At 53.9% G+C, this 27,990-nt stretch overlaps 1 protein-coding gene across 1 annotated transcript in view; it reads right to left on the bottom strand.

Moving 5' to 3' along the window:
* Positions 1-27,990, bottom strand: part of myo15aa (myosin XVAa) — a 581,049-nt gene that overhangs the window by 43,146 nt on the left and 509,913 nt on the right. The window contains 3 exon segments of the mRNA XM_086002218.1: positions 5,343-5,476; positions 17,390-17,523; positions 19,325-19,485. Of these exon segments, the coding sequence (XP_085858344.1) occupies positions 5,343-5,476; positions 17,390-17,523; positions 19,325-19,485 (429 nt within the window).

Below are 27,990 nucleotides of genomic sequence, written 5' to 3'. Positions count from 1 at the left end.
TTTCGTTGTACCCGAAGTAATTTGCTGCACACTGAGTGCCGCTGCATTTCCGCCGTTCCTTTCGCTGCGGCTTCGTTCGATGCAGCAATAAGGACAGCCTTATCAAGTGTAAGATCGTTCTCTTCGAGCAGTCGTTTTTGTGTTTCTTCCTTCGACATTCCGCACACGAATTTGTCTCTGAGTGCCTCTGCCAGATTTTCCCTAAACCGACAGTGTTTCGCTAGCCTACGCAGTTCAATCAGGTACTCCGCGTTGCTTTCCTCTTTCCGTTGCGTTCTCGCGTAAAATTTGGATCGTTCCACTAACATCAGTGGTGCGGGGTTAAAATGATCCTTCAGGACAGCAACAATATCATCGAAAGTCTGATCCGCCGGTTTAGCTGGTGCTAGTAGATGCTTCAAGAGCCCGTATGTCTTCGCGCCCATCGAGTTTAGCAAGGTTATAGCTTTGTCATCTTCTTCTATTTTATTGGCCTCACCATAGATCTCAATGCGTTCCACATACGTGGCCCAGTCTTCTACCTCGGAATTAAAATCGTTGATGTTACCACGCTTAGGCATCTTCCTCTCTTCCTGATAACACCACGGATTATTTCTTTAAATTTTCTTTTTTTTTTCTTCAAGATGGCGGTTCCCGCGAAAATGGCGGTTTCCCGCGCTTATCTTCTCTCCCCGCCCATTTCAATGGCGGTTCCCCGCTTCTGTCTTCTTCTCCGCCTAATGGCGGCTTCCCGCGTTTCTTCCCCTGGTGGGAGGGGTACACTTTCCCCACGGGCGACGGCCGCTGGCTTTCAGGTTCACAGCCTGCGCGTCGGCTTCAGTGCTTTCCCTTTTCTCGGCAGGGCAACCGGCGCTGGGTACACCCCGTTGACAGCGAACAGTTTCAGCCGCTGGGCTGGCTCTCGCTCAGTTCCCCTTGCTCGGGCTCTGTCTCTCTCCCGCTCGCTCGGCTCTACCGGCGCTGGGTACACCCCGTTGACGGTGAACAGTTTCAGCCGCTGGACTGGCTCTCGCTCAGTCTCCCTTGGTCGGCTCTGCCTCTCCCGCTCGCTCGGCTCCCAATCGCGCCTCCCAGCCCTCTCGCAGTCCGGTGCTTCCCTCCCCGGCTGCGGCTGAGTTTTTATATCTTCCCGCGCCTACGCTCCCGGTCGCAGCGCTTTGTGGCTTCGGTCGCTGCCCGGCCTTTTTCGCCGGTCGCGGTCTAGCTGTCTCACGACGCCGTTGCGTCCCCAGCCTGTCTGTACCGCGGCTTCCTTGCTCCACGCTGCCCCAGTCTCAGCGCCTCTGGGCCCGACTTCTGTCCGGCTCCTTTCCCCCTCGACCGTGGTCGAGTGCACCGCCCTTATCCTCCGGTTATTCTTTTTACTTTTCCCTTACTCACAGTCACCGTGGCCGGCTTGCTTCTCGTGCTGATCGGCTCACTCCTCACCGTGGCAGAAGGGACAGTCAGTGCCTGTTGCTGATGGAAGTCTTTGTCTCTGAATTCTTCCTCCTTTCCAGCTCTGCAGACTCGAGTTTTCTCCCAGCAGAATGACGAGGGCGGTTGCCTCTTCTCGACGCTCGTTAACTGCTTCGGAAGTATTGTTGCCGCAGGGTACGATCGGACTCGTCGCCACTGTAAAGTCTGTGGGTTGTTTAGTTAATTAATACACAGACTACCAGAGTAACTTAAAACAGGACTTTACTATTCGAAGGTCAGGGCGAATCTGCCCAATAAATCCTGACACAGCACTTATATACTGGTGTGGTCACCGTCGGTATTACAGTATACAGAAGCCAACAAAGTAGTGCAACACCTAAAGTAGTTCTCTTAAAGGTAGACGGGTACGTACACTACAACTGTCACCTTAAAGTCCCCACAGATGCGAACCTTCTTTGGTTCCCCAGGCGTATTACTCAACGACCTCTTCATTACAGGAACGATGGGTGTAGCCCACTCGCTCCAGTCCACTTTGGACAGTACTCCTGAACGTTCCAAACCTTCCAGCTCTGCTTCGACGGCTGGGCGGATCGCATAAGGTACCGGTCTGGCCTTAAAAAACTTTGGGCTTGCATTTTCCTCTATTTTGACCGTCGCTGTTATGCCTTTTAGTGTTCCGAGTCCCTCCTGGAACACTTCTTGTGCGTCAGTTAGCATTTTTGACAGTCGTCCAGGTGTGACGTCGTCATCCTTTTTGGCATCTACAGTCAGTGCTTGTATGGAATGCCAATCTAGCTGTATCTTCCGGATCCATTCACGTCCTACTAGTGGTGGTCCTCCATCTGGCAATACACATAGGTCCATTTTTGGTGTTTCCTTGCCGTTATATATAACGTTCACCCTTATTTTTCCTTTGGGGTAGACTTTTTGCCCCGTGCACGTCTTCAAGACAATCTTTGTATCTCTCAAGGGTATATGTGAGAATAGCCGCTTGTAGTCCCTTCGGTTTATGACTGTTAGGGCTGATCCTGTGCCCAATTCCATTTTCACTTGGACTCCTGCTATCTTGAGCGTGACCCAGGTAGTTTGGTGATCCTCTGTTTTGATCACATTATGTAGTTTCAGACAACCCAGCTCCTTGCTTCCGGAGTCTGTATCACTCTTCTGTTCGTCTGAACTACTCTCCGTCACCTTATGTACCTTCTTGTACTTCTCCTGTGGAGATTTCTTGCTGCTGGTTTCCTTTCCCGACCTGCAGACTCTTGCTATGTGTCCTACTTTTCCACACTGCACACTTTGTCCTTGAACCAGCAATCATTATGGTCATGTGTTGTTCTGCCGCAGCGATAGCACTTCACTGTCCCGTATGACATTTCATTGGTGCCATATTCTTGCGGTCTCCGTTGTATCTCTGCAGCGCCCCGTGCTGCTGCTTCGTGTGATACTGCAATGCTGAAAGCCTTGTCCAGCGTAAGATCCTTTTCTGGTAGAAGCCGTTTCTGGGTTCCTTCACTTTGAAGCCCACACACAAATTTGTCCCTTAAAGTATCTGCTAGTCCCGTTCCAAACTGGCAGTGTTTCGATAGCTTGCGCAGTTCCGTTAAATACTCAGCATTACTTTCATCTTTATGCTGGTTCCTTTTGTGAAACTTAAATCTTTCTGCTATCAGCAGTGGTGTGGGGTTTAAGTGGTCCTGTAGGATTGACACTATGTTTTCAAAATCCTTTTCTACTGGCTTCTCTGGGGTTACTAGGTTTCGTAGTAAGCCATACGTTTTTGCACCCATTGAATTCAACAATACCAGCGCTTTCTTGTCATCTGGCACTTCATTCGCCTTGCAGTATACTTCTATGCGTTCGACATATGTCGTCCAATCTTCGACTTCATTGTCGAACGCTGTGATACTGCCACTCTTCGGCATTTTTGGGTGTGGTTAGACTGGCTTAAAATGGCGTCTCCTGCGCTTTTCTTTCTTCCCCGCTGCGGCTTAAAATGGCGTCTCCCGCGCTTTCCTTTCTTCCCCGCTGCGGCTTAAAATGGCGTCTCCCGCGCTGCTGCCAACGCCACTCTCGGCGGTCCTCGTGGCAAATGGCGACGCCCTGTGGGTTTCGTGCACTGTTCCTGCGCTGCTGCCAATGCCGCTCTCTGCGGTCCTCGTGGCAATGGCAGCGCCTCGTGTTTTCCCGCGCGCCTCTCTCCCCCGTTGACGCTGCTCGGCCCTTGAACACCAGCTGCGCTCTGCTCTCTCTCGTCTCTCTCCCCGTTGACGCCGCTCGGTCCTGAACACCGGCTGCGCCCTGTGCGCTCTGCCCTCTCTCCCCCGTCGACGCTGCTCGGCCTTTTTCTGTGCCGCTCGGTCGGCTCTAGCCACCGCTGTCCGGGAAGGGTCTGCGCAGTACCTGTTGCCAGCCCGTTTCGCTGGACCACCGTGACTGGAAAGCCAAGCCTGGCTCTCGACAGCCTCCCCTGCGATGCTCAAATCTCCGCTGGATGACTGGGCGGTTGCCCGTGGTCGACGCCCGTGCTTCTGGACTCGACCTCCTTCCACTGTTCTCCAGGAGCGAATCCCTGGGAGGTGATGCAGAGTTGCAGGTAGGTTCGAATCTGCGTCGTCGCCAATCCGTGTATCTTAATGTTGTGTCCTTCAATAATCACAACAGACTGCAGGGAACGATCAACAGGTGTTTACTGAATGAGGGTTCAAACTGCAACTGACTGTACAGATCACCACTCAGGGTTTATATACAGGTGTGGTCACTGCCGGTACTACAGGATACAGGAGCTGTAAAAAGTAGTTCTCCCCCTTAAAGGTACATACATCACAAGGGGAAGATGTGTTTGGTGGTGGGATTACGTTGGAGGTGACGGAAATGGCGGAGGACGATCCGTTGAATGTGGAGGCTGGTGGGGTGAAAGGTGAGGACAAGGGGAACCCTATCGTGGTTCTGGGAGGGAGGGGCAGGGGTGAGAGCAGAAGTGCAGGAAATAGAACGGACACGGTCGAGGGCCGTGTCAACCATGGTAGAGGGGAATCCTCGGTTGAGGAAAAAGGAAGACATGTCGGAAGCACTAGTATGGAAGGTGGCATCGTCAGAACAGACGCGGCGGAGACGGAGAAACTGGGAGAATGGAATAGAGTCCTTACAGGAAGCTGGGTGGGAGGAAGTGTAGTCCAGGTAGCTGTGGGAGTCGGTGGGTTTGTAGTGGATGTTTGTTGACAGCACCTCATCTTTCGATTGGGCACTTTGCAGTCTGCCGGACTCAACATTGAGTTCAACAATTTCAGATAATTATCGCTGCCCCCATTTTTCATGCAGTATGATTTTTGCCATTCCCATTTGCAACATTTTATCTTTCCTGCCTCTTACAAAAGTACAGGATGTTCTTTCTATTTCTTCCTCTCCTCCTAACCCCCCCCACCCCTCCCTGTCTCTGCACCTGCTTAATATCTGTTACATCTCCAGCTTTTTCCAGTTCTGATGAAGGGTCCCAGACCTGAAACGTTAACTCTGTTTCTCTCTCCACGGATGCTGCCTGGCCTGCTGAGTATTTCCAGCATTTTCTGTTGTTATTGCAGGATTGAGAACACTGCTGGTGTTTCTCCCCTGCTCCATAGCCCAGCAGCACTCAGGCCAGTTGCAGCTCTCCCACCCTCAGCCAACCCATCACAGCCTGGGAACTTTACTGTCAGTAGAGTTCAGTGCAGCACCGTGATGTCAGCCATCGCAGATCCAATGAATGAGCCCAACTGTGGTGGGTAAAGGCCTGTCATCCGTTCAGCATCTCCCGCGTGGGGCTGTGGCTAATGTCAGGACCGTAGTAATTGGGGGAACCGTGTAGCACATCAGGTTAAACTACAGCCTGGAAGAGCACGAACCCTTCCAATTCATCACCAGCACACTGAGCGAGAGTGGAGACTTACCAAGGAACTGGGCTCTGGCCTGGTGGGGGCTGAGGGCCTGAACGTGCTGGGTATTCTGCGTCACCATGTTCAGCCAGGACTGCGGGCACTGATGCCGGTAAATCTGCGGAGGGACGTAATCCTGACCCTCTCGGCTTGGAGAGACAGAAAGAGATGAAGTAAGAGTCTCACACAGAGGGGAACGGCAACTTATTTTTTAAAAAGTAAAAGTAAATTTTATCCTCAACACGCAAGTACCAAACTGAGCTACCAAGGGGTCTGTGGGTCGGCTGTTACCCGCCCTTCACCAAACCGTCCATGGCCACCCAAACCTCTGCTTTACCCTTCTCTCCAGTGGGATACTGCAGCCTCCAAGAGACTCTCATCCACCCAGGCTTCAGGCCTGCGAATGAGCAGAGTTGGGATTAGACCTGCTCAGCCACAGCACGTTGGGGCTTTAAGGGGTTCAGTTCCCATGTTGCTCCAATCGAATCCAAATTTAATACAAACCAGTGGATCTAGTCTAGGGTCTGGAGTGTGCGCGAGATGTTTGGCTACCAGGTTCACTGGTCCTGCCTGCCTACTGTGTGGGAATTAAAATAATTTTGGCTGCTTGTAATTGTAGCGGAGGTCAATTATATTAAGGGCCCGAAATTCTGCTCCTGGTGCACTGTGCTGGCACAGAGAGGGGTTGGCCCCCCCAGCCCTTCGTTTCATCGTAAATTGGGGGGACTGCAACAAACTACAGGAGGACATTAATAAACGCAGAATGGGCATATAATCAACACAGATAAATGTGAGGTATTACTTGTGGTAGGAAGAATAGGGAGGTCACTTATCACTTGGAGGGTGCGAGTCTAGGTGGGGTAGAGGAACAAAGGGATCTAGCAGACTGATACCTGGGATGGCAGGAATGACGTATGAGGAGAGATTGGGTCGATTGGGCTTATACTCGGAGTTTAGAAGAATGAGAGGGGATCTCATTGAAACTTATAAAATTCAAACAGGACTAGACAGACTAGATGCAGGAAGGATGTTCCCGATGGCGGGGGAGCCCAGAACCAGGGGTCACAGTCTAAGGGTAAGGGGTAAGCCATTTAGGACAGAGATGAGGAGGAATTTCTTTACCCAGAGAGTGGTGAACCTGTGGAATTCTCTACCACAGAAGGCAGTTGAGGCCAATTCATTAAATATATTCAAGAAGGAGTTAGATATATTTCTTAAGGCTAAAGGGATCAAGGGATATGGGGAGAAAGCAGGGACAGGGTACTGAGTTTGGATGATCAGCCATGATCTCATTGAATGGTGGAGCAGGCTCGAGGGGCCGAATGGCCTACTCCTGCTCCTATCTTCTATGTTTCTCGGAGTACAAATACACAACTCACTAAAAGTTGCGCCACAGGTTAACAAGGCCATAAAAAAAGCAAACCAAGCACTAGGATTTATTTCTAGAGGGACAGAATTGAAAAGTAGGGAAGTTATGCTAAACCTGTATCAAACCTTAGTTAGACCACACTTGGAGCTGCGTACAGTTCTGGTCGCCATATTATAAAAAGGATATAGAGGTACTGGAGAGGGTGAAGAGAAGATTTACAAGGATGATACCAGAAATGAGAGGGTATACATATCAGGAAAGGATGAACAGGCTGGGTCTCTTTTCTCTTGAAAAAAGAAGGCTGAGGGGTGACCTAATAGAGGTCTTTAAAATTAAGAAATTTTTTGAGAGAGTAGATACAGAGAGAATGTTTCCACTTGTGGTGAAGAGCATAACTAGAGGCCATCAATATAAGATAGTCACCAAGAAATCCAATAGGGAATTCAGAAGAAACTTCTTTACCCAGAGAGTGGTGAGAATGTGGAACTCGCTACCACAGGGAGTGGTTGAGTCGAATAGTATCGATGCATTTGAGGGGAGGCTGGACAAGCATATGAGGGAGAAGGGAATAGAGGGTTATGCTGATAGGGTTAGATGAGGAAAGACGGGAGGAGGCTCGTGTGGAGCATAAACGCCGGCATGGACTGGTTGGGCCGAATGGCCTGTTTCTGTGCCGTATATCCTGTGTAATCCTATGTAATCTAATGCAGCTGCTGCAGTCACAACGCCATTTGAAACACGAAGCAGGGATGGGGTTTATACAGAACACGGGGGAAAAAAATCAACTTGTCCATCAAATTTGGCCATCTTGATGTGATCGCTTCCTGAGCAGGAGCAGGAATGTATTGGTGCAGCTTCTTCAAGGAGCTCCTGCACTGCTTGTTGGCAGGTACAGCACGGGTTAGATACAGAGTAAAGCTCCCTCTACACTGTCCCATCAAACACTCCCAGGGCAGGTACAGCACGGGGTTAGATAGAGAGTAAAGCTCCCTCTACACTGTCCCATCAAACACTCCTAGGGCAGGTACAGCACGGGTTAGATACAGAGTAAAGCTCCCTCTACACTGTCCCATTAAACACTCCCAGGGCAGGTACAGCACGGGTTAGATAGAGAGTAAAGCTGCCTCTACACTGTCCCATCAAACACTCCCAGGGCAGCTACAGCACGGGTTAGATACAGAGTAAAGCTCCCCCTACACTATCCCGTCAAACACTCCCAGGGCAGGTACAGCACGGGTTAGATACAGAGTAAAGCTCCCTCTACACTGTCCCATCAAACACTCCCAGGGCAGGTACAGCACGGGTTAGATACAGAGTAAAGCTCCCTCTACACTGCCCCATCAAACACTCCCAGGGCAGGTACAGCACGGGTTAGATACAGAGTAAAGCTCCCTCTACACTGTCCCATCAAACACTCCCAGGGCAGGTACAGCACGGGTTAGATACAGAGTAAAGCTCCCTCTACACTGTCCCATCAAACACTCCCAGGGCAGCTACAGCACGGGTTAGATACAGAGTAAAGCTCCCTCTACACTGTCCCGTCAAACACTCCCAGGGCAGGTACAGCACGGGTTAGATACAGTGTAAAACTCCTACACTGTCTCAGTGATCTATTAGAGCTTTGGTGTGGAGATGCCGGTGTTCGACTGGGGTGGACAAATGTAAGAAGTCACACAACACCAGGTTATAGTCCAACAGCTTTATTTGAAATCACAAGCTTTCGGAGCGCTGCTCCTTCGTCAGGTGAAGTGGAGAAATGCATAAAAACACAGCTTATATAGTCAGAGAATAATGCCAGATGTTTACAGGTAATCTTTCTAACTGCCATTTATCACACCTCGGCAGAGAGATAATCACAGCAATCAAAGGTGTGAATGGTGTCCAAACAGGTCAGTCAGGAAAACATTACATCAAAGAACAATGAGGTGGGGTCACAAGGGGTCAAATGTTGCAGATGCTGGGGTCTGTATGAAAAACAAAAAAAGACAAAAAACATTTTTTTTGCTGGAAATCACAGCAGGTCCGGCCGCATCTGTGTAGAGAGAACAAGCCAACGACGATTCGAGTCTGGATGACCCTACGTCAGGTGGGGTTACATGTAGCGTGAAATGAATCCAAGATCCCGGTTGAGGCCGTCCTCATGGGTGCGGAACTTGGCTATCAGTTTCTGCTCGACGATTTTGCATTGTCGCGTGTCTCGAAGGCCGCCTTGGAGAATGCTTACCCGAAGATCGGAGGCTGAATGTCCTGGACTGCTGAAGTGTTCCCCGACTGGGAGGGAACACTCCTGCCTGGCGATTGTTGCGTGGTGTCCGTTCATCCGTTGTCGCAGTGTCTGCATGGTCTCGCCGATGTACCATGCTCCGGGGCATCCTTTCCTGCAACGTATGAGGTAGACAACGTTGGCCGAGTCACATGAGTATGTACCATGTACCTGGTGGGTGGTGTCCTCACGTGTGATGATGGTATCTGTGTTGATGATCTGGCATGTCTTGCAGAGGTTGCTGTGGCAGGGTTGTGTGGTGTCGTGGTCGCTGTTCTCCTGAAAGCTGGGTAATTTGCTGCGAACGATGGTCTGTTTGAGGTTAGGCGGCTGTTTGAAGGCGAGTAGTGGAGGCGCGGGGATGGCCTTAGCGAGGTGTTCGTCGTCATCGATGACATGTTGAAGGCTGCGAAGAACATGGCGTAGTTTCTCCGCTCCGGGGAAGTACTGAACGACGAAGGGTACTCTGTTGGTTGTGTCCCGTGTTTGTCTTCTGAGGAGGTCTATGCGATTTTTCGCTGTGGCCCGTCGGAACTGTCGATCGACGAGTCGAGCGTCATATCCCATTCTTACGAGGGCGTCTTTCAGCATCTGTAGGTGTCCATCGTGTTCCTCCTCATCTGAGCAGATCCTGTGTATTCGCAGGGCTTGTCCATAGGGGATGGCTTCTTTAACGTGGTTAGGGTGGAAGCTGGAGAAGTGGAGCATCGTGAGGTTGTCCGTGGGCTTGCGGTAGAGTGAAGTGCTGAGATGTCCGTCTTTGACGTCTCGGCACTCTACACCAGTATCCCCCACTATGACGGCATCGCTGCGACAGCCTCAGTACTCAACACCAACAACAGCCAATCTCCAGATGCCATCCTACAACTCATCCGCTTCATCCTTGACCACAATGTCTTCACCTTCGACAACCAGTTCTTTACCCAAACACACGGAACAGCCATGGGGACCAAATTCGCACCCCAATACGCCAACATCTTCATGCACAAGTTCGAGCGAGACTTCTTCGCTGCACAGGATCTCCAACCAACGCTATACACCAGATACATCGACGACATTTTCTTCCTATGGACCCACGGCGAAGAATCACTGAAAAGACTACATGATAACATCAACAAGTTCCATCCTGTTAGATCCGTGTGTTAATGGAGACACGGAATGCAGGAGTCGATTTAACAAGTGTTTACTGAACAAAGTCTGGAGGTGAACTAACTACACAAGACGCTACACAGGCTTATATACCCGAGTGGTCACTACCGGTACGACAGTATACAGGGGCTTCAAAAACATAGTTCCTCTTAAAGGTACATACACTACACATCCCACCATCAAACTCACCATGGACTACTCCTCAGAATCGGTCTCATTCTTGGACACACGAATCTCCATCAAAGATGGACACCTCAGCACTTCACTCTACCGCAAGCCCACGGACAACCTCACGATGCTCCACTTCTCCAGCTTCCACCCTAACCACGTTAAAGAAGCCATCCCCTATGGACAAGCCCTGCGAATACACAGGATCTGCTCAGATGAGGAGGAACGCGATGGACACCTACAGATGCTGAGAGACGCCCTCGTAAGAACGGGATATGACGCTCGACTCGTCGATCGACAGTTCCGACGGGCCACAGTGAAAAATCGCATAGACCTCCTCTGAAGACAAACACGGGACACAACCAACAGAGTACCCTTCGTCGTCCAGTACTTCCCCGGAGCGGAGAAACTACGCCATGTTCTTCGCAGCCTTCAACATGTCATCGATGACGACGAACACCTCGCTAAGGCCATCCCCACGCCTCCACTACTCGCCTTCAAACAGCCGCCTAACCTCAAACAGACCATCGTTCGCAGCAAATTACCCAGCTTTCAGGAGAACAGCGACCACGACACCACACAACCCTGCCACAGCAACCTCTGCAAGACATGCCAGATCATCAACACAGATACCATCATCACACGTGAGGACACCACCCACCAGGTACATGGTACATACTCATGTGACTCGGCCAACGTTGTCTACCTCATACGTTGCAGGAAAGGATGCCCCGGAGCATGGTACATCGGCGAGACCATGCAGACACTGCGACAACGGATGAACGGACACCACGCAACAATCGCCAGGCAGGAGTGTTCCCTCCCAGTCGGGGAACACTTCAGCAGTCCAGGACATTCAGCCTCCGATCTTCGGGTAAGCATTCTCCAAGGCGGCCTTCGAGACACACGACAATGCAAAATCGTTGAGCAGAAACTGATAGCCAAGTTCCGCACCCATGAGGACGGCCTCAACCGGGATCTTGGGGTCATGTCATGCTACATGTAACCCCACCTGACATAGGGTCATCCAGACTCGAATCGTCGTTGGCTTGTTCTCTCTACACAGATGCGGCCGGACCTGCTGTGATTTCCAGCAAAAAAAATGTTTTTTGTCTTTTTTTGTTTTTCATACAGACCCCAGCATCTGCAACATTTGACCCCTTGTGACCCCACCTCATTGTTCTTTGATGTAATGTTTTCCTGACTGACCTGTTTGGACACCATTCACACCTTTGATTGCTGTGATTATCTCTCTGCCGAGGTGTGATAAATGGCAGTTAGAAAGATTACCTGTAAACATCTGGCATTATTCTCTGACTATATAAGCTGTGTCTTTATGCATTTCTCCACTTCACCTGACGAAGGAGCAGCGCTCCGAAAGCTTGTGATTTCAAATAAAGCTGTTGGACTGTGACCTGGTGTTGTGTGACTTCTTACTATTAGAGCTTGCCACCCAGGCAGTCAGTCTGTCCAGTTGTCTTCATAATATTGTCCCAATGCCAATTGTGCAATAACCACACAGACCATTAATGAACAGCACCATACAGGACTCTGGTCATGATACAGGTACAGAAGAAAAGGCATCAAGTCCATCTGAGCTCACCCATCCACAATGAACCTATAAGAACATAAGAATTAGGAACAGGAGTAGGCCATATGGCCCCTTGAGCCTGCTCTGCTATTCAATAAGATTATGGCTGATCTTCTACCTCAACTCTATCTCTGCTGCACAGGATGGGAGGAAAAAGAGCGGGAGAGCTATAGTGATAGGGGATTCTATTGTAAGGGGAATAGATAGGCGTTTCTGCGGCCGCAAACGAGACTCCAGGATTGTATGTTGCCTCCCTGGTGCAAGCGTCAAGGATGTCTCGGGGTGGCTGCAGGGCATTCTGGAGGGGGAGGGTGAACAGCCAGTTGTCGTGGTGCATATAGGTACCAACGATATAGGTAAAAAACGGGATGAGGTCCTAAAAGCTGAATGTAGGGAGTTAGGAGGTAAAATAAAAAATAAGACCTCAAAGGTAGTAATCTCAGGATTGCTACCAGTGCCACGTGCTAGTCAGAGTAGAAATAGAAAGATATTTCAGATGAATACGTGGCTAGAGGAATGGGGCAAGGGGGAGGGATTCAAATTCCTGGGACATTGGAACTGGTTCTGGGGGAGGTGGGACCAGTACAAACTGGACGGTTTGCACCTGGGCAGGACTGGGACCGATGTCCTAAGGGGAGTGTTTGCTAGTGCTGTTGGGGAGGGTTTAAACTAAAATGGCAGGGGGTTGGGAACCTGGGCAGGGAGACAGAGGAAAGGGAAGCAAGGATAGAAGCAAAAGACAGGAAGGAGAAAAGCAAAAGTGGCAGTCAGAAAAATCAAGAGTGTAAATCAAACATGGCCACAGTAAATAATAATTCTAAAAGGTCTAAAAGTGTTAAAAAAACAAGCCTGAAGGCTTTGTGTCTTAATGCGAGGAGCATTCGTAATAAGGTGGATGAATTAGCTGCGCAAATAGATGTAAACGGATATGATATAATTGGGATTACGGAGACATGGCTCCAGGGTGACCAAGGCTGAGAATTCAACATCCAGGGGTATTTAATATTCAGGAAAGACAGGCAAAAAGGAAAAGGAGGTGGGGTAGCATTGCTAGTTAAAGAGGAAATCAACACAATAGTAATGAAGAATATTAGCTCTGATGATGTGGAATCTGTATGGGCAGAGCTGAGAAATACCATGGGGCAGAAAACGTTAGTGGGAGTGGTATACAGACCCCCAAACAGTAATGCTGAGGTTGGGGATGGCATTAAATGGGAAATTAGAGACACATGCAATAAGGGTACAGCAGTTATCACAGTGACCCTGTTCCTGGGACTAGGGATAGGGTCACTGGCAAGGCTTGTGAAGCTAAGCAGAGCCAGGCCTGGTTAGTACCTGGAGGGGTGACCATCAGGGAAAACCAGGTGCAGAAGGTCACAGAAGGAGCCCCGAGGAGGGGCGGTTGGTGAGAAGGTCACGGAAAGAGCCCCGGGAGGGGCGGCTGGTGAGCAGGCCCGGGTGTTGGGCTGAAGATTGTCGGACAGGAGGAATGGTGGAAATGGAATGGCGGCGCGCACAGACGCAGCGGCTTTGCTTCTCCCAGGACGGTGCTATTTACGTTTAATGTTAATGTTATTTGTACTGGACTCATGGGAGCTTGCAAGATCACATTTCGTTGTTCATGTACTTGTACAATGACAATAAAGTTGAATTATTATTACATATAGATTGGGCTAACCAAATTAGTAACAATACTGTGGAGGAGGAATTCCTAGAGTGTATACGGGATGGTTTCCTGGACCAATATGTCGAGGAACCAACTAGAGATCAGGCCATCTTAGACTGGGTATTATGTAATGAGAAAGGATTAATTAGCAATCTTGTTGTGCGAGGTCCCTTGGGGCGGAGCGATCATAATATGATAGAAACAACAGAAAATGCTGGAAAAACTCAGGTCAGGCATTTTCTGTTGTTATTTCGGATTTCCAACATCTGCAGTATTTTGCTATCATAATATGATAGAATTCTTCATTAAGATGGAGAATGAAGTATTTGACTCAGAGACTAGGGTCCTGAATTTAAATAAAGGAAACTACGATGGTACGAGGCTAGGATGGATTGGGGAACATTCCTTAAAGGGTTGATGGTGGATAGGCAATGGCAAACATTTAAAGATCACATGGATGAACTACAGAATTTGTTCATCCCAGTTTGGCATAAAAATAAAACAAAAAAGGTGACTCAACCGTGGCTAACAAGGGAAATTAGGGATAGCATAAGATCCAAGGAGAGGACATATAAATTGGTCAGAAAAAGCAGCAAAACTGAGGATTGGGAGCAGTTTAGGATTCAGCAAAGGAGGACAAAGGGATTAATTAAGAGGGAGAAAATAGAGTATGAGAGTAAGCTTTCAGGGAACATAAAAACGGACTGTAAAAGCTTCTATAGATATGTGAAGAGAAGATTGGTGAAGGCAAGCGTAGGTACCTTGCAGTCAGAATCAGGGGAATTTTTCATGGGGAACAAAGAAATCGCTGACCAATTAAATACATATTTTGGTTCTGTCTTCACAAAGGAGGACACACATAACCTTCCAGAGATTTCGAGGAAAATAGGGTCTAATGAGAGGGAGGAATTGAATTAAATCAGTATTTGTAGGAAAATGGTGTTAGGAAAATTAATGGGACTGAAGGCCGATAAATCCCCAGGGCTTGATAATGTACATCCTAGGGTACTTAAGGAAGTAGCCCTAGAAATAGTAGATGCATTGCTGGTCATCTTCCAAAATTCTATAGACTCTGGAACAGTACCCATGGATTGGAGGGTAGCTAATGTAACCCCACTATTTAAAAAAGGTGGTAGAGAGAAAATGGGGAATTATAGACCGGTAAGCCTGGCATCGGTAGTGGGGAAAATGCTAGAGTCCATTATAAAAGATGTAATAGCAGAGCACTTGGAAAACAGTGACAGGATTGGACGAAGTCAACATGGATTTACAAAAGGTAAATCTTGCTTGACTAATCTACTGGAATTTTTTGAAGATGTAACTGGTAGAATAGATAAGGGAGAACCAGTGGATGTGGTGTATTTGGACTTTCAGAAGGCTTTCGATAAAGTCCCTCAGAAGAGATTAGCGTGCAAAGTTAAAGCACATGGGATTGGGGGTAAGGTACTGTCTTGGATAGAGAACTGGTTGGCAGACAGAAAGCAAAGAGTTGGAATAAACGGGTCTTTTTCCGAGTGGCAGGCAGTGACTAGTGGGGTACCGCAGGGATCGGTGCTAGGACCCCAGCTATTCACAATATATACTAATGATCTAGATGAGGGAACTAGATGTAATATCTCCAAGTTTGCAGACGACACAAAGCTGGGTGGGCGTGTGTGCTGTGAGGAGGATGCCGAGAAACTCCAGTATGATTTGGACAGGTTGGGTGATTGGGCAGATGCATGGCAAATGCAGTATAATGTGGATAAATGTGAGATTATCCACTTTGGTGGCAAAAACAGGAAGACAGATTATTATCTGAACGGCAATAGATTGGGAAAAGGGGAAGTGCAACGAGACCTGGGTGTCCTTGTGCACCAGTCGCTGAAGGTAAGCATACAGGTGCAGCAGGCAGTTAAGAAGGCAAATGTATGTTGGCCTTCGTAGCGAGCGGATTCGAGTACAGGAACAAGGATGTCTTGCTGCAGTTGTACAGGGCCTTGGTGAGACCACACCTTGAGTATTGTGTGCAGTTTTGGTCACCTTATCTGAGGAAGGATGTTCTTGCCATGGAGAGAGTGCAGCGAAGATTCACCAGACTGATATCTGGGATGATAGCAAAATACTGCAGATGCTGGAAATCCGAAATAACAACAGAAAATGCTGGAAAAACTCAGCAGGCCAGGCAACATCCGTGGAGAGAAATTAGAGATTAGAGATGGCAGGAATGACGTATGAGGAGAGATTGGGTCGATTGGGCTTGTATTCGCTGGAGTTTAGACGAATGAGAGGGGATCTCATTGAAACTTATAAAATTCTAACAGGACTAGACAGACTAGATGCAGGAAGGATGTTCCCGATGGCGGGGCTGTCCAGAACCAGGGGTCACAGTCTAAGGATAAGGGGTAAGCCATTTAGGACAGAGATGAGGAGGAATTTCTTCACCCAGGGAGTGGTGAACCTATGGAATTCTCTACCACAGAAGGCAGTTGAGGCCAATTCATTAAATATATTCAAGAAGGAGTTAGATATATTTCTTAATGCTAAAGGGATCAAGGGATATGGGGAGAAGGCAGGGACAGGGTACTGAGTTTGGATGATCAGCCATGATCTCATTAAATGGCAGAACAGGCTCAAGGGGCCGAATGGCCGACTCCTGCTCTTATATCTATGTTTCTACTTTCCTGCCCTATCCCCATATCCCTTGATTCCCCTAGAGTCCAAAAACCTGTCTATCTCAGCCTGAATATACTCAAAGACTCAGCATCCACAACTCTTTGGGGCAGAGAAATCCAAAGATTCACAACCCTCTGAGTGAAGAAATTCCTCCTCATCCCAGTCTTAAGTGGCCGACTCCTTATCCTGAGACTATGACCCCAAGTTTTAGGGCTAAAAATTCAGTTTGGGGCGCCAAGCTCGCCTGGGCGCCGGAATTACCGCTGCGCGCGGAGCCGCTTGCGCCATCGGGATATTCAGTTTCAGCGCCCCAAATGGAAGCTGGCCGCTAAACAAGGCTTTAGGCGCCCCGCTTGGGGCGCTGAAACTGAATATCGGCGCGCAAAGTGCCGCAGCGCCACCCGCTGCGGCACGGCAGGCTGCGGTACTGCAGGCCTTCCTCCCACTGCTAAGGGGGAGGTGCCTGCAACAGCGCGATCCCCGCTCGCGAGTGCCGGCAAATGAGCCCGGCACCAAGGAGAAGTGTCGGGCGCTCGGGAAACAGCCGGCAATGCCGCGGGGTGGGGGGTGTAGGAGGCCGGGGACGGAGGTGCGGGCAGGCAGCCGCCGAAAAAGCGGCCAGCCGCACCTCCACCTTAACTCGCCCCACTACCGCCACAGGTAGGCCCCTGTGTACCAGTTGCTATTTGCGGCCGGCGCGGAAGAGGCGGCCGCGACCTAATATGGTGCTCGGGGCGGTAGCGGGGCGCAGCGCACACTGATGACGTCATCGGTGGCGGCACAGCGCTACAGGCTAACGCCACCATTAGCGCCCCGCTAAATATCGCGGTGGTTGTGGCCAGTAGCGCTAAAGCCTCTGAGTGGCCTCTTTGGGCGCAAACTGGTGGCGCAAGCAACTGAATTTCTAGGCCAAAGACTCTCCAGCCAGGGGAAACAATCTCTCAGCATCTAAAAATAATATGCGCCGCAATGTTTGGCAGTGTTAGGATAGGGACCCAGCGGCCATTGTTTAACTGATTCTCAGGATTGTGCCTCCGTTGCCTGAGCAATTGTTCTAACGGACTGTGAGACTTGACTCCTGACTGGGTGTCTATCAGAAGGCTAATAAGATGCTGTGAGTTAAAGGGACAATTCTTTCTGAAGTATCTCTGGACAGGTCTACCTGCTCTGTGCCTATTAAAGTTTCCGGTGATGAACTCACATGGTGGGCTGGTAGAGACTGTCCTTCGCCCGATGCTGCAAAGCTGCCAGTTTCGACACTTGCTGGAGCTGATTGTCACTCATCATCTCCTGATTCAGGACATGCAAGAGTCCCTTCAGGTAATCTGGAACAATCTGGATTGGAAAACAAACATATTTACCTGTGCTATTTATGAGTGGAAATCGTACAAAACAAGTATTCATCTCTCTCGACAAGAGGCTGAAATTGATTCATTTGCAGTTAGTCTCATGATCTCTCGTTGCCTTAGATCCCCTGGTACCGGCACCACAACCGGTGAGCTCGGTATCAGACACCACAGCCAGTGAGCCCGGTACCAGACAGCACAGCCAGTGAGCTCGGTATCAGACACCACAGCCAGTGAGCCCGGTACCAGACACCACAGCCAGTGAGCCCGGTACCAGACAGCACAGCCAGTGAGCCCGGTACCAGTCACCACAGCCAGTGAGCCTGGTACCAGGTACCACAGCCGGTGAGCCCGGTACCAGACAGCACAGCCGGTGAGCCCGGTACCAGACAGCACAGCCAGTGAGCCCGGTAACAGACACCACAGCCGGTGAGCCCGGTACCAGACACCACAGCCGGTGAGCCCGGTACCAGACAGCACAGCCAGTGAGCCTGGTACCAGATACCACAGCCGGTAAGCCCGGGACCAGACACCACAGCCGATGAGCCCGGTAGCAGACACCACAGCCGGTGAGCCCGGTACCAGACACCACAGCCGGTGAGCCCGGTACCAGACACCACAGCCAGTGAGCCCGGTACCAGACAGCACAGCCGGTGAGCCCGGTGCCAGACAGCACAGCCAGTGAGCCCGGTACCAGACACCACAGCCGGTGAGCCCGGTGCCAGACAGCACAGCCAGTGAGCCCGGTAGCAGACACCACAGCCGGTGAGCCCGGTACCAGACACCACGGCCGGTGAGCCTGGTACCAGACACCACAGCCAGTGAGCCCGGTACCAGACAGCACAGCCAGTGAGCCTGGTACCAGATACCACAGCCGGTGAGCCCGGTACCAGACACCACAGCCGGTGCGCCCGGGACCAGACACCACAGCCGATGAGCCCGGTACCAGACACCACAGCCGGTGAGCCCGGTACCAGACACCACAGCCGGTGAGCCCGGTACCAGACACCACAGCCGGTGAGCCCGGTACCAGACAGCACAGCCGGTGAGCCCGGTACCAGACACCACAGCCGGTGAGCCCGGTACCAGACAGCACAGCCGGTGAGCCCGGTACCAGACACCACAGCCAGTGAGCCTGGTACCAGACAGCACAGCCGGTGAGCCCGGTACCAGACACCACAGCTGGTGAGCCCGGTACCAGACACCACAGCCAGTGAGCCCGGTACCAGACAGCACAGCCAGTGAGCCCGGTACCAGACACCACAGCCGGTGAGCCCGGTACCAGAAACCACAGCCGGTGAGCCCGGTGCCAGACAGCACAGCCGGTGGCTCCAGCTCTGTTCCGATGATAGCCTGGGATTAATCCTGTCAACGTTTGTCCTTCCTGTGTTGTGAGGGAGCTCTTTGTCCACTGTGAGCCTGTGCTGGAGCTCAGTAACTCGCTGCGTTAAGGGGGAGGGGAGGGAGTGAGCAGGTTCCGACTCCCACCCTCTCTGCCATCCCCCCCAAACCCTCAGCAAGGACAATATTTGATTTGTTTCCTTAAATACACAACTATTAGGAGTGTGTGTCAAAGATTGGTGCCTCGTCCAATGTATTAAAGCTGGGAATGTGGAAACTAATACAGAAATGGTGAATGTGCCCTCCTGCTCTGCCCCAATACTGTGGTTACTGCAGTGATACTGCTCTAGAGCTGGAGCAGACGACCACATCTCTACACCTATTTGGAATCAAATTCTTTCCCTCCATCGCAGCCTTGTGCTCGATCATTACTGCAATATCCCCTGTACCTGGTTATAATGCACAGTCACACACAGCTCGTTCTCAAACTTCAGTGGCTGAAACCAGAGCAAACGTCGGAAACAGAAGGTGAAGTTTGGATCAACTTGCTCCATTTCCGCAGTTACATCGAGGATGTATTCTTTCTTATTGAGTGGATGTACGCTTTGGCCTGAAACAGAACATGGGGGAGAATCACATGGGACTGAAGCAGACAATCCAACCACACTGCCCGCTCTCACACACACACTGCCCGCTCTCACACACACTGCCCGCTCTCACACACACACTGCCCGCTCTCACACACACACTGCCCGCTCACACACACACACTGCCCGCTCTCACACACACTGCCCGCTCTCACACACACTGCCCGCTCACACAGACACGCTGCCCGATCACACACACGCTGCCCGCTCTCACACACACACACTGCCCGCTCACACACACACACTGCCCGCTCTCACACACACACTGCCCGCTCACACACACACACTGCCCGCTCACACACACACTGCCCGATCACAGACACACTGCCCGGTCTCTCACACACTGCCCGGTCTCACACACACTGCCCGCTCACACACACACACAGCCCGCTCACACACACACACTGCCCGGTCTCACACACACACTGCCCGCTCACACACACACACAGCCCGCTCACACACACACACTGCCCGGTCTCACGCACACACACTGCCCGCTCTCACGCACACACACTGCCCGCTCTCACGCACACACACTGCCCGCTCTCACACACACACTGCCCGCTCACACACACACACTGCCCGGTCTCACACACACACTGCCCGTTCTCTCACACACACTGCCCGCTCACACACACAAACACTGCCCGCTCACACACACACTGCCCGCTCACACACACACACTGCCCGCTCACACACACACACTGCCCGCTCACACACACACGGCCCGCTCACACACACACTGCCCGCTCACACACACTGCCCGCTCACACACACTGCCCGCTCACACACACACTGCCCGCTCTCACACACACTGCCCGCTCTCACACACACACTGCCCGCTCACACACACACACTGCCCGCTCTCACACACACTGCCCGCTCTCACACACACACTGCCCGCTCTCACACACACACTGCCCGCTCACACACACACACTGCCCGCTCACACACACACTGCCCGCTCTCACACACACTGCCCGCTCTCACACACACACTGCCCGCTCACACACACACTGCCCGCTCTCACACACACACTGCCCGCTCACACACACACACTGCCCGCTCACACACACACACTGCCCGCTCTCACACACACACTGCCCGCTCACACACACACACTGCCCGCTCACACAAACACTGCCCGCTCTCACACACACTGCCCGCTCTCACACACACTGCCCGCTCTCACACACACACTGCCCGCTCTCACACACACACTGCCCGCTCACACACACACTGCCCGCTCTCACACACACACTGCCCGCTCACACACACACACTGCCCGCTCACACACACACTGCCCGCTCACACACACACTGCCCGCTCACACACACACACTGCCCGCTCTCACACACACACTGCCCGCTCTCACACACACAATGCCCGCTTTCACACACACACACACTGCCCGCTCACACACACACTGCCCGCTCACACACACACTGCCCGCTAACACACACACACTGCCCGCTCACACACACACTGCCCGCTCACACACACACACTGCCCGCTCACACACACACACACTGCCCGCTCACACACACACACTGCCCGCTCTCACACACACACTGCCCGCTCTCACACACACTGCCCGCTCTCACACACACACTGCCCGCTCACACACACACTGCCCGCTCACACACACACTGCCCGCTCACACACACACACTGCCCGCTCACACACACACTGCCCGCTCACACACACACTGCCCGCTCTCACACACACTGCCCGCTCTCACACACACACTGCCCGCTCACACACACACACTGCCCGCTCTCACACACACACTGCCCGCTCACACACACACACTTCCCGCTCACACACACACTGCCCGCTCTCACACACACACTGCCCGCTCACACACACATACTGCCCGCTCACACACACACACTGCCCGCTCACACACACACTGCCTGCTCACACACACACACTGCCCGCTCACACACACACACTGCCCGCTCTCACACACACTGCCCGCTCACACACATACTGCCCGCTCACACACACACACTGCCCGCTCACACACACACTGCCCGCTCACACACACACTGCCCGCTCACACACACACACTGCCCGCTCACACACACACTGCCCGCTCACACACACACTGCCCGCTCACACACACACACTGCCCGCTCACACACACACACTGCCCGCTCTCACACACACACTGCCTGCTCTCACACACACACTGCCCGCTCTCACACACACACTGCCCGCTCACACACACACACTGCCCGCTCACACACACACTGCCAGCTCACACACACACACTGCCCGCTCACACACACTGCCCGCTCACACACACACTGCCCGCTCACACACACACACTGCCCGCTCACACACACACACTGCCCGCTCTCACACACACACTGCCCGCTCACACACACACACTGCCCGCTCACACACACACTGCCCCCTCTCACACACACTGCCCGCTCACACACACACACTGCCCGCTCACACACACACACACTGCCCGCTCACACACACACACTGCCCGCTCTCACACACACTGCCCGCTCTCACACGCACACTGCCCGCTCACACACACACACTGCCCGCTCACACACACACTGCCCGCTCACACACACACACTGCCCGCTCACACACACACTGCCCGCTCACACACACACTGCCCGCTCTCACACACACACTGCCCGCTCACACATACACTGCCCGCTCACACACACACACTGCCCGCTCACACACACATACTGCCCGCTCTCACACACACTGCCCGCTCACACACACACTGCCCGCTCACACACACACTGCCCGCTCACACACACACACTGCCCGCTCTCACACACACACTGCCCGCTCACACACACTGCCCGCTCACACACACACTGCCCGCTCACACACACACTGCCCGCTCACACACACACACTGCCCGCTCACACACAAACTGCCCGCTCTCACACACACACTGCCCGCTCACACACACACTGCCCGCTCACACACACACTGCCCGCTCTCACACACACTGCCCGCTCTCACACACACACTGCCCGCTCTCACACACACACTGCCCGCTCTCACACACACACTGCCCTCTCACACACACACTGCCCGCTCTCACACACACACTGCCCGCTCACACACACACTGCCCGCTCACACACACACACTGCCCGCTCTCACACACACACTGCCCGCTCTCACACACACTGCCCGCTCTCACACACACACTGCCCGCTCACACACACACTGCCCGCTCTCACACACACTGCCCGCTCACACACACACTGCCCGGTCTCACACACACTGCCCGCTCACACACACACACTGCCCGCTCACACACACACACTGCCCGCTCACACACACACTGCCCGCTCTCACACACACACTGCCCGCTCTCACACACACTGCCCGCTCTCACACACACACTGCCCGCTCACACACACACACTGCCCGCTCACACACACACACTGCCCGCTCTCACACACACACTGCCCGCTCTCACACACACACTGCCCGCTCTCACACACACACTGCCCGCTCTCACACACACTGCCCGCTCACACACACACACTGCCCGCTCTCACACACACTGCCCGCTCACACACACACTGCCCGCTCACACACACACTTCCCGCTCACACACACACACTGCCCGCTCACACACACACACTGCCCGCGCTCACACACACTGCCCGCTCACACACACACACTGCCCGCTCTCACACACACTGCCCGCTCACACACACACTGCCCGCTCACACACACACTGCCCGCTCACACACACACTGCCCGCTCACATACACACACTGCCCGCTCACACACACACACTGCCCGCTCACACACACACTGCCCGCTCTCACACACACACTGCCCGCTCACACACACACTGCCCGCTCACACAAACACACTGCCCGCTCACACACACACACTGCCCGCTCACACACACACTGCCCGCTCACACACACACTGCCCGCTCTCACACACACTGCCCGCTCACACACACACTGCCCGCTCACACACACACTGCCCGCTCACACACACACTGCCCGCTCACACACACACTGCCCGCTCACACACACACACTGCCCGCTCACACACAAACACTGCCCGCTCACACACACACACTGCCCGCTCACACACACACACTGCCCGCTCACACACACACACTGCCCGCTCACACACACACTGCCCGCTCACACACACACTGCCCGCTCTCACACACACACTGCCCGCTCACACACACACTGCCCGCTCACACACACACTGCCCGCTCACACACACACTGCCCGCTCACACACACACTGCCCGCTCACACACACACACTGCCCGCTCACACACACACACTGCCCTCTCTCACACACACTGCCGGCTCTCACACACACACACTGCCCGCTCTCACACACACTGCCCTCTCTCACACACACACTGCCCGCGCTCACACACACACTGCCCGCTCTCACACACACACACACTGCCCGCTCACACACACACTGCCCGCTCACACACACACTGCCCGCTCTCACACACACACTGCCCGCTCTCACACACACTGCCCGCTCTCACCCACACACTGCCCGCTCTCACCACACACTGCCCGCTCTCACACACAGTGCCCGCTCTCACACACACAGTGCCCGCTCACACACACACGGCCCGCTCTCACACACACACTGCCCGCTCACACACACACTGCCTGCTCACACACACACACTGCCCGCTCTCACACACACAGTGCCCGCTCACACACACACGGCCCGCTCTCACACACACACTGCCCGCTCACACACACACTGCCTGCTCACACACACACACAGCCCGCTCACACACACACTGCCCGCTCACACACACACTGCCCGCTCACACACACACTGCCCGCTCACACACACACTGCCCGCTCACACACACACACTGCCCGCTCACACACACCACTGCCCGCTCACACACACACTGCCCGCTCACACACACACTGCCCGCTCACACACACACTGCCCGCTCACACACACACACTGCCCGCTCACACACACACACTGCCCGCTCACACACACAGCCCGCTCACACACACACACTGCCCCCACACACACTGCCCGCTCTCACACACACTGCCCGCTCTCACACACACACTGCCCGCTCTCACACACACACTGCCCGCTCACACACACACACTGCCCGCTCACACACACACACTGCCCGCTCTCACACACACACTTCCCGCTCTCACACACACACTGCCCGCTCACACACACACTGCCCGCTCACACACACACACTGCCCGCTCACACACACACACTGCCCGCTCACACACACACACTGCCCGCTCACACACACACTGCCCGCTCACACACACACTGCCCGCTCTCACACACACACTGCCCGCTCACACACACTGCCCGCTCACACACACACTGCCCGCTCACACACACACTGCCCGCTCACACACACACACTGCCCGCTCACACACACACACTGCCCGCTCACACACACACTGCCCGCTCACACACACACACTGCCCGCTCACACACACACACTGCCCGCTCACACACACACACTGCCCGCTCACACACACACTGCCCGCTCACACACACACTGCCCGCTCTCACACACACACTGCCCGCTCACACACACTGCCCGCTCACACACACACTGCCCGCTCACACACACACTGCCCGCTCACACACACACACTGCCCGCTCACACACACACACTGCCCTCTCTCACACACACTGCCGGCTCTCACACACACACACTGCCCGCTCTCACACACACTGCCCTCTCTCACACACACACTGCCCGCGCTCACACACACACTGCCCGCTCTCACACACACACTGCCCGCTCACACACACACTGCCCGCTCACACACACACACTGCCCGCTCTCACACACACACTGCCCGCTCTCACACTCACTGCCCGCTCTCACCCACACACTGCCCGCTCTCACCCACACACTGCCCGCTCTCACACACACAGTGCCCGCTCACACACACACGGCCCGCTCTCACACACACACTGCCCGCTCACACACACACTGCCCGCTCACACACACACACTGCCCGCTCACACACACACTGCCCGCTCACACACACACTGCCCGCTCACACACACACACTGCCCGCTCTCACACACACTGCCCGCTCACACACACACACTGCCCGCTCACACACACACACTGCCCGCTCTCACACACACACTGCCCGCTCACACACACACACTGCCCGCTCACACACACACTGCCCGCTCACACACACACTGCCCGCTCTCACACACACACTGCCCGCTCACACACACACACTGCCCGCTCACACACACACTGCCCGCTCACACACACACTGCCCGCTCACACACACACACTGCCCGCTCACACACACACACTGCCCGCTCACACACACACACTGCCCGCTCACACACACACACTGCCCGCTCACACACACACTGCCCGCTCACACACACACTGCCCGCTCACACACACACACTGCCCGCTCACACACACACACTGCCCGCTCACACACACACTGCCCGGTCACACACACACTGCCCGCTCACACACACACTGCCCGCTCACACACACACTGCCCGCTCACACACACACTGCCCGCTCACACACACACTGCCCGCTCACACACACACACTGCCCGCTCTCACACACACACTGCCCGCTCACACACACACTGCCCGCTCACACACACACTGCCCGCTCACACACACACACTGCCCGCTCACACACACACTGCCCGCTCACACACACACTGCCCGCTCTCACACACACACTGCCCGCTCTCACACACACACTGCCCGCTCACACACACACACTGCCCGCTCACACACACACACTGCCTGCTCTCACACACACTGCCCGCTCTCACACACACACTGCCCGCTCTCACACACACACTGCCCGCTCTCACACACACACTGCCCGCTCTCACACACACTGCCCGCTCACACACACACACTGCCCGCTGACACACACACACTGCCCGCTCACACACACACTGCACGCTCACACACACACTGCACGCTCTCACACACACACTGCCCGCTCTCACACACACACTGCCCGCTCTCACACACACACTGCCCGCTCTCACACACACTGCCCGCTCACACACACACACTGCCCGCTGACACACACACACTGCCCGCTCACACACACACTGCACGCTCACACACACACTGCACGCTCTCACACACACACACTGCCCGCTCACACACACACACTGCCCGCTCACACACACACTGCCCGCTTACACACACACACTGCCCGCTCACACACACACTGCCCGCTCTCACACACACACTGCCCGCTCACACACACACACTGCCCGCTCACACACACTGCCCGCTCACAAACACACTGCCCGCTCTCACACACACACTGCCCGCTCACACACACACTGCCCGCTCACACACACACTGCCCGCTCACACACACGCACTGCCCGCTCACACACACGCACTGCCCGCTCACACACACGCACTGCCCGCTCACACACACACACTGCCCGCTCACACACACACTGCCCGCTCACACACACTGCCCGCTCACACACACACACACTGCCCGCTCACACACACTGCCCGCTCACACACACACACACTGCCCGCTCACACACACACACACTGCCCGCTCTCACACACACACACTGCCCGCTCTCACACATACTGCCCGCTCACACACACACACTGCCCGCTCACACACACACACTGCCCGCTCACACACACACACTGCCCGCTCACACACACACACTGCCCGCTCACACACACACACTGCCCGCTCACACACACACACTGCCCGCTCTCACACACACTGCCTGCTCACACACACACTGCCCGCTCACACACACACACTGCCCTCTCTCACACACACACTGCCCGCTCACACACACACACTGCCCTCTCTCACACACACACTGCCCGCTCACACACACACTGCCCGCTCTCACACACACACTGCCCGCTCACACACACACACTACCCGCTCACACACACACACTGCCCGCTCACACACACACACTACCCGCTCACACACACACACTGCCCGCTCACACACACACTGCCCGCTCACACAAAGACACTGCCCGCTCACACACACACTGCCCGCTCACACACACACACTGCCCGCTCACACACACACTGCCCGCTCTCACACACTGCCCGCTCACACACACACTGCCCGCTCTCACACACACATTGCCCGCTCTCACACACACACTGCCCGCTCACACACACACACTGCCCGCTCACACACACACACTGCCCGCTCTCACACACACTGCCCGCTCTCACACACACTGCCCGCTCTCACACACACACTGCCCGCTCTCTCACACACTGCCCGCTCACACACACACACTGCCCGCTCACACACACACAGCCCGCTCACACACACACTGCCCGCTCACACACACACACTGCCCGCTCACACACACACTGCCCGCTCTCACACACACACTGCCCGCTCACACACACACACTGCCCGCTCACACACACACACTGCCCGC

The sequence above is a fragment of the Somniosus microcephalus genome, chromosome 11 (assembly GCF_052327205.1).
Source record: "Somniosus microcephalus isolate GS21.2 chromosome 11, FLI_Smic_1.0, whole genome shotgun sequence".
NCBI lineage: Eukaryota > Metazoa > Chordata > Chondrichthyes > Squaliformes > Somniosidae > Somniosus > Somniosus microcephalus.
This window is presented reverse-complemented; position numbering and strand designations above follow the sequence as displayed.